We start from the raw sequence: 19,101 nt of genomic DNA, 5'->3' as shown, positions 1-19,101 counted from the left end.
AGGCTCCCCTACAAATGAGGGTTCCCTCGTCAATCAGACCATGTGTCCCTTGTAGGAAGGGAGCAGGAGCCAGCAGGAAGCTTCAGCTAAAAATCTAGTTAGTTCAACTTGTAACTGCATTAATTACCAAGACCCGTTTCTGCTCCCATTAACTCCAGCAGGGTCTGGCTGTGGCAACATCCACTCTGTCTCTTTGCCTAAATACACGCTTGGAAGACAAGTGTGGTAAGAAATGAAGTGACCTGGAGTAATAGGGAACTGTCAGCTGTAACTTGCTAACAAGGGGACATCCATTGTTGGCAAACTCCCAGCTCATGTGAGATCCTGAGGATGCTCGTGCCCTCCCCTCAGCTCAGATGCAAAAACTTTCATTTTACACAGCTGTGAAGCTGAGATGAGCTGAGCTCACCATCAAATGGGCAGTAGAAGTAAAGTTGGTCCTGTTTCGTCTAAGTCTATGGCCACTGGGTGCAGGTCTGGCACAGGCTCTTTTAGCTTGGGGCAGAATCTTGCTGGCTTTTCAGTGTGTTAGTTATTCTAGTGGTGTGTTTTGACTAGCAGGACTGGGGCTGTCCCCAGCGAAGTCTAGGAGGAGTAGGGATAGGAACACATTGAAATGAATTTGCAGTTTTCCCCTGGAGAAAAACATCATTCAATTAGCATTCAGATAGTAGGAGATGCAGCAAAGGACAGTAATTTTATAAGCCAGCATTATTTGTTATGAGTATGATTCAGGCTGCCATATATTATAACATGACAAGGTATTTTTACTTCCAGAGCCAAGCAACCAAACAATACCCTTCGAAGTGAACCCAGAGGATAAGAGGTAATTTAATCTCAAGCTTCATTAGTTCAGCTATTGTATGAAACAGATAACAGATGCAGGAGAATAGACAGAAAACATAGTGTTTCCATGCCTGCCATCTGTGTGACACTTACGTGTGTTGGGGAGTTTGAAAATTCACAGAATCACAGAATCACCTAGGTTGGACGAGACCTCCAAGATCACCGAGTCCAACCTCTGACCTAACACTGACAAGTCCTCCACTAAACCATATCACTAAGCTCAACATCTAAAAGTCTTTTAAAAACCTCCAGGGATGGTGACTCAACCACTTCCCTGGGCAGCCCATTCCAATGCCTAACAACCCTTTCAGTAAAGAAGTTTTTCCTAACATCCAACCTAAAACTCCCCTGGCGCAACTTTAGCCCATTCCCCCTTGTCCTGTCACCAGGCACGTAGGAGAATAGACCAACCCCCACCTCTCTACAGCCTCCTTTAAGGTACCTGTAGGGAGCGATAAGGTCGCCCCTGAGCCTCCTCTTCTCCAGGCTGAACAACCCCAGCTCCCTCAGCCGCTCCTCGTAAGACTTGTTCTCCAGACCCCTCACCAGCTTGGTCGCTCTTCTCTGGACTCTCTCGAGCACGTCCATGTCCTTCCTGTAGCGAGGGGCCCAGAACTGAACACAGTACTCAAGGTGCGGCCTCACCAGAGCTGAGTACAGGGGGACAATCACCTCCCTAGCCCTGCTGGCCACACTGCTTCTTATGCAAGCCAGGATGCTCTTGGCCTTCTTGGCCACCTGAGCACACTGCTGGCTCATATTCAGCCGACTATCAACCAATACTCCCAGGTCCTTCTCTGCCAGGCAGTTTTCTAACCCCTCCTCTCCCAGCCTGTAGCTCTGCTTGGGGCTGTTACGCCCCAGGTGCAGGACCCGGCACTTGGCCTTGTTGAACTTCATACAGTTGACCTCAGCCCATCGCTCCAGCCTATCCAGATCCTCCTGCAGAGCCTTCCTGCCCTCGAGCAGATCGACACACGCACTTAGCTTGGTGTCATCTGCAAACTTACTGAGGGTGCACTCGATCCCCTCATCCAGATCATTGATAAAGATATTAAAGAGTACTGGCCCCAGTACTGAGTCCTGGGGGACTCCACTAGTGACCGGCCTCCAACTGGATTTGACTCCATTCACCACGACTCTTTGGGCCCGGCTACCCAGCCAGTTTTTAACCCAACAAAGCGTACGCCAGTCCAAGCCAGGAGCAGCCAGTTTCTTGAGGAGAATGTTGTGGGAAACAGTATCAAAAGCCTTACTGAAGTCAAGGTGGACTACATCCACAGCCTTTCCCTCATCCACATGCTGACTGGGCCTGATTGCCTGCTTGCCCTGTAAGTGCCGCGTGATGACACTCAAGATAATCTGCTCCATGAGCTTCCCTGGCACTGAGGTCAAACTAACAGGCCTATAGTTTCCCAGGTCTACCTTCCGGCCCTTCTTGTCGATGGGCGTCACGTTTGCTAGCCGCCAGTCGACTGGGACCTCCCCTGATAGCCAGGACTGCTGATAAATGATGGAAAGTGGCTCGGCCAGCTCCTCCGCCACTTCTCTCAGTACCCTCAGGTGGATCCCATCCGGCCCCATCGACTTGCGTACATCCAAGTGCTGTAGCAGGTCACCAACCATTTCCTCGTGGATAGGGAGGGCCACATTCTGTTCCCCATCCCCTTCCACCAGCTCAGCGTACTGGGTATCCAGAGAACAACTGGTTTTGCTGCTAAAGACTGAGGCAAAGAAGGCATTAAGCACCTCAGCCTTTTCTTCATCCCTTGTAACTAAGTTTCCCCCCGCATCCAGTAAAGGATTAAGATTCTCCTTAGTCCTCCTTTTTGTGTTGATGTATTTGTAAAAACATTTTTTGTTATCTTTAATGGCAGTAGCCAGATTGAGCTCCAGATGAGCTTTGGCCTTTCTAATTTTGTCCCTGCACAGCCTTGCAACATCCTTATAGTCCTCCTGAGTGGCCCGCCCTCTTTTCCAAAGATTATAAACCCTCTTTTTTCTCCTAAGCTCAAGCCACAACTCTCTGTTCAGCCAGGCCGGTCTTCTTCCGCACCGGCTTGTCTTTGGGCACCACAGTCCCATTCACAGACCGTCCTTGTGGGTGTGTAACAAAGCTTTCCCTCTCTGGTATTCATGAGAGTAATCAGCTTCCCTCATACTGGAGTCTTCCTTATGGTGTTTTCCTATTATTGCCATGTTTGCCACCATTCCAGCATGCCAGCATTCCCAACGGGAATCTCCTCTAACACCAGCACTGTGGTAAACAGCAATGCCCTTCGCCCGGGGGGCTGGCAAGCAGGAACACAGATGTGGCATTGCAGGAAGGCAGCACTGGATGCCTGTTCACATCCCAAGGACCGCTGCAGTAAAGCCATGCACTGCCTTGGAATGCTTTCATGCACAGTGACCTTGATTTGCCTGGGACTCCCCTCTCACTTGCGATGAATTGGCTTGACCTCACATGCGCCTTTTCTCACTTCTGGCTTTCCCCCAGCCTCTCCACACACAGCACGTTCTCTTTTTGCTAGCTGATAGTATTTACGCAAATCCAAGACAACACTTGAAATCCAAGGTTCACTTTTTTTTTTTCATTTACTGAGACTTCGTGCAAAACAAAAGGGAATTTGGAGTTTCTGCTCTGCACTTACAGCATAGTAAAAGCTGACACATGCCATATGTACATGAATTGTGTTCCAGGGGTTCATCACAGGAGGATGGGAAGGGATGGCATTGCAGCCTCACCAAATCCGGCTCCAAACCCAGCAACACCCATGAGATAGCTTGAACTCTCCCAAATGCTACAGTCAGGACCCAGTGCACCAGAGGAAAAGCACATCCAGCACTCTGCTTGCATGTAAAATCTCTTACCCATAGGAAAGGCTTAGACAGGCTTCCTTCATTTGTTTAAAATTAACCATGCCCTATTTACATCACCTTTCTGCACAACCTGTTGATACGCCGGGATTGCTCCCAGGCACCTTGGCTCCCTAGCAGACCTTAGTAATTGTCCTTTTGGGTGCATGTGTGTCACATCTATCCCAATGGCCACACATGAAAGCCATGCATTATGACTGTATACAGTAATTTCCTTCTTTCCCAGGTGATTTAAGTAATAGTGTTTTCCTGCAGAAATCTCCATGGGTAGGAGACATATGAGCTGGGCTCACCCATTTATCTTTTTGGTACCACAGTTACTGCTTTAAACTTTTTGTATTCCCTGTCAGAATTTAACCTACCACTTGCCTGGCTGCCCAGACATTACCTTCACCTGAGTGGTATTTCAGAATTCATTGTTCAGGTTCACTTTTAAAGGGAGGCCAGTGGGTGAAGAGAACACATAATGGGCTTTTAAGCCCTGTCCGTCACCATCATCACCTGTGGGATGAGGGTTCACGAACCATGTACTCATCCACAAAGAACTCCACGCAAGAGCCACAATATCAATAGTGTACGTCAATGCTGACACACTGTTTAACAAGCAAACAACTGAGCACAAAAAAAAATGTTATTTTCTCAGAGACAGCCTGTACGTTTGCTTTCAAAGGCCATGTAACAGCTCTGAGGTAAGAAAAGCAGGTCCGCTTCAGAGCTGTCACCTTTTCCAGCAATGCCCAGAGTGATAGTTCCAAAAGTACACCTGTATTTTTACTGTAACTAAGCCAAAAGCCTGAATGTGCAAGGATTATAGCTCCAAAGTTTTAGATACACGTGATAGTAATGACTTCTAAAGAGGACATTACTAGACTTCAGATGCTATGATTGCTCTGCGTTAGCATAGTTTCAGGCTGAATTAATTACTTGTTTAGACACCGTTATATTCCCCCATTATTCAGTTTTGTTTTGCTAGCCTGAAGACACCAACAATTGATTTGCACAAATTAGCTTAGATTTACCTTTCATGTTTTAGCTTTATAGCCCCTAACTCTTAGTAATTGCTGGTGAATATCAGCTGAGTCCCTCTCTTGTTTCACTGAAGGATTTGTTACAGAAATCTAACTTACTTACACTTTTCTCAGTATTTTTCCTTGCTTTTTATAGCCTATGATGTTACAGAACATCAAACCCAGAGCCCAAATCCAGAGAAGACGCAGACATTGATGGCAGAAAACACCCTTATCAAACACCTTTGTGCTAAACTTTGTCCTACCTCTCTACTGGATTGAATAGTAGCTTCCTACCTGCAGCCAAAGTTTCTCCAAGCAGTTTTTCCTCCATGCTCTTCTTTGCTTTGACTTTCCGGAGAGGTGGCTTCTTTGCAACCTCAGGGCTGAGCTCTGTCTTGTCCTACACCTGGAAGATCACTAAAACAACCTACAGTGGAGGCTGGGCAGGCTGGCTTCTCCCTGGGAGACTGCTTGATACTCTGAGCAGATACAACTCCAGGTTCTCCTGGTATCAATCCTGCTGTACCAGCTCCATTTCTGCAAAAAGAGAAGGTTCTATCCTGGGTTATGTCCTCTCTTGCTGCTTCACTTACCTGAGAAACAAAGCTTTGCTCTCTGTGCAGGCCTAATTAAATCATTAGAACAACTAATTAGTTAGGACTAATTACTTAATTAACCAATTAGTTAGGAAACTAACATAGCCACAAAAACATGGTAATTTTTCTGCTGGGTTAGTGAGCCCTATCAGCTCAAAAACAGTGCTCAAAGAATGGGGGAGGTTGCCCAAGCTGGCATGGGCTGAGGTAGAGAATACTTCTGATGGCAGAAAGATGTTACAGGTTCTGCTACCTGTGAAACTGGAACCAACATTTCTACCACGTGTTTCTGAAATCCCCAGGATAGTGATTGCTCCTGTCTGGACCTTGTAGAAGCCCCTTCTGTCCTCTGACATCCACAAGCAGCTTGGCCTATAGGTTGCAGTGGAATTTAGGGATAAAGCATTGCCCTGACAATCTTACTGAGGGACCTAATCCACAGGTATGTGTTATACAGGTAATGCACAGATGGGGAGGAGGTACCATGTTTTTCACTCCATGCCTTGGGCACTGTATTAGCCTATTAGGAAGGTGGGCTCAACCCCTTTCCTTTCAAATCTGGAGGGAAGTCAGCCTGCTGCTTCTCACGGAGGCTTTGGGGCAGGCCTTTTTGACTCATTAACTTTCATTAAGTTAATGGAGTTTCACAGGGTTCTCCCCAGTCAATAAAAGCTGTCTGAGAACAGACAGCTGTCGAGGACCATCTTCTCAGCTGCTTGTAACTGGATAGAAGTAACTGCAAAGATCTAGGAAAAGAGTGCCTCCCCAAATCACCAATACCTCTGAGTAATTATTTTTCTGTTCCAGGTCTTTAACTTTGATTTAGTAAAAGCTACATCTAATGACTCATAAAGGTAATGTTGAATCATCAGAAGTCATGAAGAATCTGGAATAATTTTGGTTTTGTGTTTTTCAAGTAGGCATCTGATGGTAGCCTAACTGTTTAACAAATTCCCACTTCTCACATGTTCACCACAGATTCCTCCCCAAACCCAGGCACCTCATCCTCCTGGTTCTTACTGCTACCATCATTGTGTCTGCAGAACAGACTTGGGCTGCTCTGCTAACATACCTCAGGCTTTGTTCCTGTGGGCACGATGGAGATATTTGCATTTGTCCATTAAGAGAAAGAAGGGATAAGTCACAGAAACATGCAGTCTCCTTGTGTGAGCTCCCCATGTCCTACTACCTGCAGGTGTAAGGGCAGAGGAGGCTGCAGTGCTGGCATCACTCAATGAGGCCTCATGAAGTGGAGGAACTTCAACTCATTTCTCAATCCAATTCATTCCTCCCTCTTAAATCACCTGCACAGGACTGCTGCCCCTGGGGGCTGGGGATGCACACCTACTTAGAGAAGCAAGAAGCAGCAACTTCCTACAATCTCCATAGGGTGTTATGAGGCTGAACCTGTGGATGCATGGGTGGAGCTGGGTAACTGAGCACACTCATGGTGCTCTCTACCCAAGCAGATATGCCTAACGGTGACCCTTGCGCTTCTGGGTTACAGGTCAAGGAACTGAGTTAGCATGATCACATTTCTGGGCAGCACAGAATCAGCAGTGCTTTCAAAGCTTGAGTATTGAAAGGATTTGGGAGCAAGGGTGGGATGAGCACATTGCAAACAACCCCTCAAGAAAACAAACACTTCCCACGGTAGGCATACATACATACATCTGCTGCCAGGGAGCTAAGGTACATCTGCTGGATCTCAAGAGGTAAGATGTCATATATTTCATAGGAATTAACTTAGTACCATGATTTATTCTGCCACATTTTCCCTCTCTTAACGGTCTCTTTTATGTTGGAGTATCAAGCATCAAAATATATTAATGATGAGGATTCTGCTGGAATAATTAGATAGAAAGCACAGGAAGATATTGTCTTAGTGTTTTGTTGTTTTTTCTTTTTCTTTTTTTTTTTTTCATTGTAATTCCATTTTATGAATCTTCTTGCACTGGAAACAAAATACCAGAGACATCAGATATAAGCAATGCCATTTATTGAAGCTTGAAACAAATATGTCATCATAGTTTGCTTTTTAAAACTTGAAATATTAGAACAAGCAGTGAATGTGACAAATACACATTTTTCCTGAACAACCTGTTGAAGCTGAAGTGTCTTAGGCTAATGTGATGATACAATGATATCATGCCTCAGCACTTAATACTCTATTCAGTTTTGAGAATAGCAACCATCTGGGTTAGGATCATAAATCCACCTTTACTTAAAAAGAGATATGTCATAAGAAAGGAACCTTGCTAATGGATGGCAGAGATGTTTGCAAATACTATTAGCATAGAGGAGATATTAGGCTGATGAGTGCAATGTAAAAACCTATGTAAAATACAGCAGTGGCACTGCCCTATTAAAACGGTTCGTGTTGTCACAGTCTTTTCCCTAAAGTTTTAAGCTGAGCAACAGTGCTGACTGTGCTTCCCTGGGTAGAAAGATTGTTTTAATTAAAGTCCTTGATATCACTTACTCACTTTTATCCATTTCAAATGAAATAACAGCCTCCTGTAGAAAACAATGAAGCCAGAAATGGTTTTACTCCACCAGTGCTGCAAAGAGCAGTGGAAGGCACAACCTCCCAGGCACTTTTCCTCCCACCTGCACTACCTCCACTCAGTCAGCTCTCTTCTCATTAGCTCACAAGCCTGATGGCTGTTTGCTGACCTCCACTTTGCATTCCCACCAGTCTAGGCTGCTTGGCCATCAGACAACTGCCTGTACTTGGCTGTACAGGCTCTGCTTTACACAATGCAGCCTGGGGCCAAACCCTGCTTAAATGCTTTCTGAATAGCAGATGGGACCCCTCCACTCCTTCGCATGATTCCGTTCTTCTGTGTCCCACGGAATAAGAACCAATCTGACTTCTGTTGCTCAGAGGGCCAGGAGCCATTCAGGACCTCAAAAGGACATAAGCACACTGTGATACTGAAAAAGCAGTATGTCTGGCATTGGCCAGCAACACCATAGATATGTATTATTTTAAGAGAATGTGCATGTAGGCTGTGTACACCCACGCATGCACATGCACCACTGTAAGTCAACGCCTGCAGCAATTTATACTAGCACCATTTTTTTATCAGTGGATTTTAAGTTTTATCAGCACCTATAACTGGGGTTACATTGCCATCGCAGGGGTTAGTAAATCTAACCTTACCATGCTGCATATCCTGAACTCCCAGAGACTTCAAGTGAAGAAGTGAGCCCTTAGCCAAAGGTCACAAACTTATGAAAAAGGACAATTAGACTTGTGGTCTTCATTAGGTTAATACGATATAGTCAGGCCCAAACATTTCTATTAACTTTTATAAAAGACTGTCTAGAAATACAACTATTGCTAATCATAACTCTGTAACCATAGTGACACTTTGATTCATGGCTATGTATCTCACTCTACATTGCATAAAATATGACATTTCCCTGTATTACAATCTCAAATCGTTAGGTGGCTAGGGAGTAAATCCATGATTTTCAAAAGAGCACAAAGAGTCAAGGTGTCCAACTCCTACTGAATTTCAAAGGAATCTAAATGTCAGACTCTGTCCACCTCTTTTGAAAATGCCCAGCTTTCCTTCAAAGGGTCTAGTCTGGTCTCCCTAAGCGTTGTTCTGCCATTTTCAATAACACACTATTCAAAACATTATTTGGCTGGTGCTTTCCTAATGCCAGAGGTCCAGAGCTATGCAGATACTCTGGGTCTCAGGCTCCTAATCCCAGATGTCATCACCTTCACTATGATCAAGGATTTGCATGGCGGGGGGATGAAGTTTGCTGTGAGTGAGGTGATTAGAGTAATGTGGATGTGGGTTTATGCTCTACAGGAAATACTGGGTTAAATGACAGAACTGTCACTGATTACCTGTGTGAATTATATATCTGCTTATTCAGGTGGTAGATGCAAACAGCTTTGCTTTCATGGTACCAATAAATGTTGCTTAAAGCATATCTGGGAACTTAACATTCCAGATTTGGTGGGCTTCTTTTTTTTTTTTTTTTTTTACATTACAGCAAGACATTTGAAGCAGGAGAAAACTGGCCAGGACAGGCTATTTCTGAGGTATCCTTTAGATGTTCAGTCAAGTACTAAATGAAGAAGTTTTCTTTTAAAAAACACATTTCAGATCAGCCTACACACCATAATCAGTTATTATAAAACTCTGCTTTTGTATTTATAACAACTGAAGTGAGCAAACAATCTAGAGAAACACTGACACCTCACTTTGATTCTTAAAAAAAAAAGAACAGAAAAGTGAGTGAGCACAGGGGAATGGCTGCCCCATCATCCACCTTCACTCAGCACTCTTGAGTAAGTGGTGCTGCTGTTTAAAGAGAGTTTTGGAAAAGAGATGGAAGGAAGAGCAAGCAAAACAATCATTAAAAAACAAAAAACAACCTTCTTCCAAGCTTGTCTATAGCCTCTATGCATGCCTAAGTACTAACCGCTTGCACATTGCAAATAATGTTACAAATTCTGGACTTCTACAGATAAAAAAATGAAGCAGTACATTAGGACTGATAACCATAAGGAATGTGTTTTCCCAGTTATGATCACAGATTTCCACATACGTTAGACGGTTCAGAAAAAACATGAAGAAACAAAACCTGTAAACAGAAGCCCCATCCAAATCAACTAGATAAAAAGCAGCTAGTGCTGAGCAGCTTGGTTGTTGTTTTCTTGGTTTTGAGGTGATTTTCTTCTAGGTTTAGTATAATTTTGTTGCTTGAGGCCTCGCTGATCCCAATATCTTGCTTTGTTACGAACTCGGGGATGACTACACGTGGAGCAGCACTGAGTCTGTATGGATGGCACCAAGCACTTGCCAATGCCTTTCAACCTCTGGCAGAAGTGGACCGACAGTTGGTCTTTGCTGCAGGGTAGGCCTATGGTGGAGAAGATGAGAAGAATTAGCTATATTTTGCTGACAAATCATCAGCATTTCAAGAATCTTAAACTGCACGTATGTTAAGGCTCATACTTAGGACAACTTTCTCTTCCTTTGTATTACTTGTCAGCTCAAGCCTCCTGAAATTTTAGGACTTATAAGTGAAAAGTTCCTATTAAACTTCACATGACCTTCTGCCTTGGAAAATACAGCACTTTTTTATTATTGTTCAGTGAGGGTTTACTTTTGCAGCAGACAGAGCTTGGTTGATGTTTCTCACTTTACTATTTCTGCTTTTAAGAACTGCCACAGAGATTCAGTAACAATGATTTGTGTCTGGCACTTTGACATTCTTGTAACCGTGCATTTAAAACAAGCCCAACAAGCTGCAGTGTGCTACAGAGAAATGCAGGGCAGGCAGGAAGAGCATAAACAGGGATTGCTAATATCAGTAGTAAGGTGCTGATAGGGCTGTAGTAGCTTAAATAAACTGAGACATGTCAGATTTGGTTAGGCATTACTAAAATGGGGGTCCTGAGCTGTGAGGAGAGATGGCTGAGAGAAGGCAAAACTTTGCAAAAGCAGAAAGGCGGTGGGTTAGTTGAATGCAGGATTTGTTCAACATATCCCTCAACACTGGATCTAGGGAAACACAATGAAACCAGTAGAAAGTGGTTTACAACAGATATGAGGACTTCTTTTCAAAGCAGGCTATGAAATGCTGGAACTTGCTGCCAGAAAAGGTGGCAGAAGCAGACAGCATTGTAGATTCAAAAAGGGATGCAACATATTCGTGGAAAAAGGTCCATAAATGGAAATTAAAAGAAGCAGGCTAGGATGCCTTTAATAGCCCTAATATATCAGTTGGGAGTGCTGGAGGAATACCAGTGAAATGAACCACAGAGAAGGACTAAGCTCCTGTACTTTCCCTAAGTGGTACCTCCTAATGCCATTGCTGGAGACAAAGTATTGGGCTGCATGGACCACTGGTCTGCCCACTAGGATACTTCCTATGTTATATTGGCTTCTTTACAGAAGTAACTAATCTGTGTAGGTACTATTTACCTGAGTCTGTCTTTCCAAACACGGAGGGGATAGCAGATAAGCAAACCAGTTCAACCTTAGGGCAAAACATGTGGTAAAGATCCGTGAACAGCAGGAGGAGCAAAGGAACTTGTATCACTCTCAAGCACATAACCAGATCTGCACTGCCCTCAGGAGTTAACCTCGTCAATCACCAGATTGCACCCTTACTGCTAACTTGCTAGGAGGGAAGAATCCTCCTCCAAAACGTCTTTGGAGGCTCTTCCAGAAGGGATTTGAGCTGTCACTGTGCTAACCTTAGGGTACCTGTTGGATACTGCTGTACACAGACTACAGAGCTTCAGGTATTCCTCCACTTCATATTTGTCACAAACAGGGATAAAGGAACTTGTCTGTAATTTTCCACCCTCTCTGCCCCCCACCTCACTCCTTTTTTTTCTGGCCAATTATCATCTGTGGGAGTTTCATTCTCTCCACCTCTTCATTTTGGAGATAGTTTCACTCTGGGGATCACTGAATTCATAGTGCCAAGGGAGTATCTGGGTTCACTGCCAGTCAGATTTTTCTTACAGTATCTTTTTCACTTTGCTTACTTGTACTCCCAGCCCAGAATCTGCAGTGCCTATAGGGGTGTCTGTCTGAAGAAAAGTCATCTGTTTGGACTTGCAGTATTTCCTACCACAGCACTTAAAGCAGCCTATGAGTTACCTAAAGCCAGTCAATATAGGAAGACCCATTCATTTAGTTGCAGCAGCATCACAAATTAGGGATGCATGCTCAGAGAACTGTATTCCCCATCATAGCAACACAAGGCCAGAAGGGCCGGAGAACATAACAACATGATTCTGCCAGTAGTGTGGCTGAGCAGTAGCAGGTTAGGCTAACCTATAAATACCAAGCCTGTAGCACTCATAACAAGCTGATAGATTGAGTCAGTTCCCAGCTTTGCAGGACCTCAGCACGAACAAAGAGCTCTTTGGAAACCATCTGCCATGGGTGTATTATCATACCTGTGCTTTTCCTGCACTCTTGCAGATTGCATTTCTGATGCTCTGTTGGCTTGGGCTTATCTGCACACATACTGTCATCTTCAGTTTTGTTAGTTTCTGTATTCAGGCACTTCACAGTTCTTTGCTGAACGCCCCCTCCACAGGAAACAGTGCACTGAAAGAGTCATTTAAAAACATATACAAGTCTTTTAAGTAGAAGTTGTGCAATATGCCAATATTTGAGCTGTAATGTGATAGAAGTCTAAAAACATTGTATGATACAGAACCAATGACAATAAAATACTTTGTGTGCTTCATACTCCATACAGACATTTCCATGGTGCATTGTGGCAAGATTTGTCAGGATACGGTGGACAGGGAAATAGAACAAATACAGCATCTTGGATTGTGTAAGCAGGGTGAGAGGACTGTTTTCTACAGAAATGCAAAAGCTACATAGAGAGTAGTAATCCAAATTAGTATTGCAAACTGACAATTTTTGTTTCCCGTGTTTTTTTCACCAGTTGTATTAAACATGAATAATCTCTGTCAATTAAAATGTTAGGTCTAGAAATGTCTGAGCTTAAGATTTCAGAAAAGCTCAGTGAGAAGTTTTTTCTTTGGTGACATTTGCACTGTGGCTACCCTTTCTTTACGACAGCAAAACAACCACCAGCTGCTTGTTCTGACTACAGACAGATGGCCGTAATAGAACATTTTCAAACCATGTTGCTTTACTATTCTGAAAATTCACTTAATTCTTCATCCCAGAGCTTATGAGAATTCCACTGAATTTTAAATTCTTATTCTCTTCAGATAAAGAGTGGCCAGCAAGAAAAAACAGTTCAACTGATATAGAATGCCAGCTAATGAAGTGCAAGAGATGAAGACATGACTGGCAGCTCTTTAATTTTGCTGCAGATCATCCTATCTATATTGTACCTCTATCCATAAGAGACAATATTATTAGTGTGAAGTACATAAAGAGACCTTAGATATTCTTTCTGCAACTTTAATGTTTAAAACTTTTTTTTTTTAAATAAAGTATAATAAATGGGATTAATAAATCAGTAAAGTAGCTGCTATACATTCTGGTATTCAGTTGCTTTCACTTCCATGTTTAAGTGTCAGAGTTGAAACCATTACATTACTCTAATATCCCATCTGAAGCCTTTCTCTCAAAAAACAACCCTAATTACATTTTCTGTATCAAATGACTCTCCAGTATTTACTTATTTATGGCTCCTGGCTTCTGGTGTTCTTTCAATGTTCTCTTCTATTATGAGGAGTATTTGTAATGTATGAATAGGTTTACAAAGGAAACTGGAGGGAAAGATTTATTAGATACACCAGATTCTTTATAAATAGCATGTACTGCAGTTACTGGAAGGTCCTCCAAACATATATACACCATATTCATCAGCTAGATTCCCAGAATCCAAAGTGGAAGGCTATTTGTCAAAATTCAAAACTTCTGGTTGTGTGGGCAATTCCAGTATTCAACTAAGTTGCTTTCAGGATACCTTCCTGGCTCCCCCCTCTGCCTCCTTGCTTGCCCTCTCCCCTGCTCCAATTCCCAAGCTTTGAAACATCACAATGACTGGAAAGGCTCTGAAAGCACAGACAGATCAAACAGGCTAGCTGTGCTAGGATGGACTCAGCTAGGTTTGTGTCAGGGACTTTTATTAGCAATTCAAGATTTTCCCTTCCTCTGTAAAGACTGTCTTGTTGTCTCTTTGAAATTTTACCTGACTTTGTATCTAACAGAACATGATTGAATTTATCAGTCTCTTTCAGTGGAAAATTTCAAATGAATAAGGGAAGAATATCAATGGTAACTCATTCTTTGTTAGAAAAGGAAAAAGAATCATCCCTACAATGTCGATCACTTGAAGGAACTGGGGCTGGCTCTGAAGTGTTTGGTAATATTTTCAAGAGATCTCCCATAGTAGCTCTAGATGTGCATAAGAGTTTACACCTGTCAGGGGCACTGAAGTTCACAGACAAGTAGATAATTAATTGTCTGCCTGATCCCTCCTCCCTTTTTTGCTTTAACACATTGTTTAATCTTTAAATAATAGCAACAATTTAAATACTACCAAATACGGCCAAGTCATGAAAACAAATACAGCAACAAAGAGTGGAAACCTACCGGGCCCCATGTCTGGTTAATCCATTGCGTACAAGGTTGCCTGTTACATGGTACAATGGCATCAGGTCTTTTTGTCCAGTCACAGTTGCCTTCTTTTGGGCAGTAGATATGTCGCTTTTGCTGGCCACCACCACATGTTCTTGAGCACTAACACAAGAGATGCACAAACCCATGAGGAGAGAGGTGGGAATGAATGAGAACCCAGTAACAGACCATAGAGACAAGCAAAGCGTTCTTCATGTAGAAATGTGGATACACAGGTAACAGGAAGCATGTCATGGACCTATATAATTTATTTTTTTTTCTTTGATCTAGAAAGATGTACAGGCTAGCCTACATACCAAGTCTTATAACCCAGATGAGAAGAAAAGCTCTGCAGGGAGAAATTTATTTAATCATATGCTTGGAAATAGACAGGGAAGAAGCCATTACTGGTCCAAAATACTTGGGAGAAAGCTGTTCCTGACATATATTAATGCAAGTAATAAGACAGCACAGAAGTAGCAACACAGAACAGGCAACGCAGAACTGCTCATGCAACACCACCAGAAACAGTAATTTCTCTAACAAAGGTGAGATTCTAAGTCATGTGCCTGCAGGATTAATCTGTAATATTTACAGAAGACAGTAAAAGTTCATGGGATGAAACACCTCATTTTTATGAGGTGGTTGGGGACATTAAAATTCACCCAGTGCTAACAATAAATTAACTGCAGAATGGCAATAAAAAGCATAATACAAAGACAGTATCAGGGTTATTTTTTAAGCATTCTGTTGTCCCTTTTCTATTATTACTTTCCAACTGATTTTTTACTACTATTCATTAGGTCTGCAGTAGAGCCTGCCTGAAATACATAAAAGATTCTGTAGTCTAATGTGAAATAAGGTGCCAGATATAATTTGAATAATGCATTGTTCCTGTCCTCAGAGGAATTGCATCCCTACGGACAGAGGACCAGAGCTGGCATCTAATCAATGAACCTTTTCAACCCAATTCTACCCAGTATGCTCAACTTGAGGACAACTGCCAGGTTGGACAACTGTTTTTATAGAATATTTTAAGTGGCAAAATATGAATTCATCACAATCATTTGGTTACTCTTATTATTTACCCCCTGCTGCCTGCTCTGACAGTAAACCCACATCCTGCACACAGGATGATGTCTCCTACTTCTTATGGCAGGTGGGACTTGTCAGTGACAAAGAAGCAATGTGATCACCTCCCTTAAAATCTAAAAGCATCAGGTCCATAATGACACAAACATTGCAGCACTTCCTCCAGAGCTGCTTTTATTGGGAGCAAACATTCGAAGATAATCAGCCTACGTGCTTTAGCTGACATAAATATGTGCCTGGCTGCCTATGAAAGTTTGTTGGTACAAATTTAAATCACTAAGTCCCAAATCACCCCAAAATCAGATTTACATTATGTCTGATCTCAGCCTCTGGCCCATAAAATTCCAGCCCCAAAAAGCATAAAGACAAATAGATCATAATGAGAAAGCAACATTACAATGGCAGCAAAAGGGAAAAGTTTGAATGAATCGCATTTACTGATCCAGCAGCATAGCTTTAACAAATCTACTTCATCTTCCAGGCCATCTGCTTCTCTGTTTCAGGGTAAGGTAATTTACAGCTGTGTAACACACGCAATCCTAGGGATGATTCTGGGAAGTCTTTCTAACATCTATGATGATTTTTGCTCTAAGCACACACAAAGACTGCAGTGTCTCTAAGTGCAATATCTGTGTGTTTTCCTTTTTGCGGAAGTTTACTTAGCAGCGTGGGACATACTGCCACTGTTAAATGACAGCTAATAGCTCATTCCCAAAGTCTCTTTTAAAGACCAGTACCTCATTCCAGGCCTCCACATGCCACTGCAGGCAAGGCTCCATATTACAACTGGTGCTGACTTGTGGTTTATATCCAAGTAATTGGCAGTGAAAAGGCCTGAGAAGTCGCTTTTCACGGATGTCGATGCACTGAACATCTCGGGTCTTGAAACCACCGCTGCAGTTAGCAGAGCACTGTAAACAAAACAGAAAGGGGCACTTCTTCAAATGATGCCAACAGCTGAGCCCTTCCAGTCTCCCCTTTATCCCCAGAGCTTGCTCAAAGTGCCTCATGCATCAGTACCAGCTTCCATCCCCAAATACCACAGCCTCTCCTGCTGCTCAGGAAGAAATGAATTTGCTACCCTAAGGGTAAGGACAAATACACATTTAACTATTCTGTCTTCATCCAGAATTAAAGCCAATTCTGCCAATGTCACTGAATAACCACAGATTAGCTTTAACTTCTACAAGTGTGGCATTAGTTGTTATCTTGCAACATTCTCGTTTACATCAATAATGATTCTTGATTTGAACAAGAAAACTGAACATCCTACTTCCCCTGGGAGTCGGAGGATGGGTGAAAGGGGCATCCATGTTCTTGTTCACAGAAGTCTCTGCCCCTCTGAATAAAAACAATGGACAAAATTGACTGTGCAAGAAACTCAGTACACAGCAGCCTGAAAACACATGCAAATTGTATTTGGTAATAAACTTAGACTATAAGACCTAGTTTGAAACACCTTTCCTTTAGGAGAGGGGAAGAATTAGATGAGAGGAAGAGAACACAAAGATTTACTACATTGGCAGTGGGATACAGCCGTCTTGCTGTGGTAAGTTGCCTTAAAATCTTTGAAACAAGTAATGAGAGAAAGAGTTGTTGCTTGCAAAAGCAAACAAAAAATACCCATTTTAATATATGAAATTGTAGTTAGGTTTGTATAGTTCAATTGCTGTAAAATAAGGATGGCTTACACAACAGAAATCCACTAGGAAAGGCCTTTTATCTCAAAGTGTCCTCTTGGACTGAGGCTTTAAAACATTTGTTTCCCATAATATTTTATCATTAAATTTGATTTCTAGCTACTTTTTGTGACACAACCATCACCTACTTGTTGCAAGAGCAATAACTTTTACAAAGGAAGAGTGAAGGTGAAATATGTCTTGCTTGAAATAGGACCGCAGAATGTCTGTGCATCATTTAAAATCAATTTTGAAGGTTTAAGTCTGGTTATGGCCTTGCCTGGACTTTCTACACAAGCACGTATTTCAAGTACAAATCAGTTCGATGTCAAAAAGCTCTATAATATAACCTGGGTTTTGTAACTATAATCTTTTCTGCAGACTCTTCTCTGCATAAATCTGCCCTCTAGTCCAATGGCAACAAAACTGTCTACAAAAATGATAAGTGACTGAGAAAGTTTGAGACACCTGTCTTTCTATCCCTTCCTAAAGCAACATTATTTCAAACAGAATTTTGCAGTTTTTCCTCTTCTGAGTCTTGAAAAATAGCTCACTATTTGATGCCCCAGTTTTAAACAGCATGAAGACAAAACATAATAAGCTTCAAGAAGTCATGGAAGTCCTTCCAGGTGTTCATCATGCACCTTACAATATCAAAAAAGAACTCAAACACAATTCCTTGGGTTCCACTTAACCACTTAAGTATCCACTTGGATACTTTTCTGTGTGTTGCCCAGACCTTTGTACGTAACTAGGGCTAAAAAAGACCCTAGCCAAAACAGACATTCTCCCCATTACATTTTTCTCTCTTTCCTTCCCTCTTTCTTTCTCTCTCTCTTTTTCTAAATTACAAAAATTATAAGTTAAATGAACAAGGAATAGACCATTCCATGTGAGAAATGAGTAAACACTGGCCAAGGTGAGCAGCAGCATGCCAAGTCCCTCTCCCAAATTTTTTACCTCCTTATTAAAATCAGGATATGCCTATAGAGGCAGAGATCAAAAAGAAACACTTGCAAATATGTAGAGCTTTGCCCTAGGATCTCCACAAAACATGGACCATGAGCCCTGCGTTAGCTCTAGGTGCAAGATTTAATGAGCATGACCCCCCCACAGGAAGAATAAAATTCACAGCAGGTGCATTTCCATAAATAACTTAGTCAGGAAATTAGCACTGGATGGTCAACTGGGAATCATGTATGCATTCATTAAGTAAATGCTTATTTTAAAAATGAAGTATTTAGAAATCCCTAGTCTTTGAAGTTAGCAAGCTTACTGTTCAAACGCAGCTCTCCAAATGAAGTTACCTTGCTCCAATTTCCTGTTTTCCAGCTAGCACATGGGCGGAGATAACATTTTCTAGCAGGATCGGGCTGTTTTGTGTGTTGACAGTGAGATGCATTTTTGCTGCTGCACTCCACGTGTCTCCAGAAAGCTCCCATTCCACAGGTGGTAGAGCACTGGCCAAGGGCAGAGGAAAGCCCAAGGGGAAAACTCGAGGTTAGTAAATCATTCTGGAAACAACTCAGGTGCCTGAACAAAAACATCTAGAGCCATTTTAGATAGCCTAGGTTATTTGAGAAGTCTGTACAGATGACTTAAGAAGACTTAAATTTACCTGTCTTACTTTAAATTACAAAGCAGGGCTTTCTGTTGCTTTGTTAGGAAAATACCAATTCCGCTTTACAGCATGCAAACATTCTGATTTATACTGTGGCAAACTTCTGCTTATTGAGACATTCTAAATCTGTACCAGCTGTTCCAATGTTTCCCTCTCTCATCTTTGGGGATCTAAGGCAAAATGTCATTGCATCCAATCTTTGTCATTGTTCCCTCTCTATCTCTAACACTGCTAATGAGATATTTAGCAAATTGAGTACATGATGCTGAAAACCTGAAA

At 42.4% G+C, this 19,101-nt stretch overlaps 1 protein-coding gene across 3 annotated transcripts in view; it reads right to left on the bottom strand.

Annotated features, from left to right (window-relative positions):
- Nucleotides 1–7,311: 7,311 nt before the first annotated feature.
- Nucleotides 7,312–19,101, bottom strand: part of ADAMTS12 (ADAM metallopeptidase with thrombospondin type 1 motif 12) — a 171,716-nt gene continuing 159,926 nt past the window's right edge. For 2 of the 3 annotated variants that reach the window (XM_083818566.1, XM_083818568.1), the window contains 5 exons: nucleotides 18,509–18,661; nucleotides 16,260–16,433; nucleotides 14,407–14,553; nucleotides 12,276–12,429; nucleotides 7,312–10,219 (listed from right to left, as the gene is read on the bottom strand). In XM_083818566.1, coding sequence (XP_083674692.1) covers nucleotides 9,984–10,219; nucleotides 12,276–12,429; nucleotides 14,407–14,553; nucleotides 16,260–16,433; nucleotides 18,509–18,661 — 864 coding nt within the window. In that variant the 3' untranslated portion in view covers nucleotides 7,312–9,983. The remainder of the gene's footprint in view (nucleotides 10,220–12,275; nucleotides 12,430–14,406; nucleotides 14,554–16,259; nucleotides 16,434–18,508; nucleotides 18,662–19,101) is intronic. The other variant, XM_083818567.1, reaches the window with a different exon arrangement.

This window comes from Anser anser (genome assembly GCF_964211835.1).
Source record: "Anser anser genome assembly, chromosome: Z".
Classification (NCBI taxonomy): Eukaryota; Metazoa; Chordata; class Aves; order Anseriformes; family Anatidae; genus Anser; species Anser anser.
Note: the sequence above shows the minus strand (reverse complement) of the source record. Positions and strands in the feature narration are given on the sequence as shown.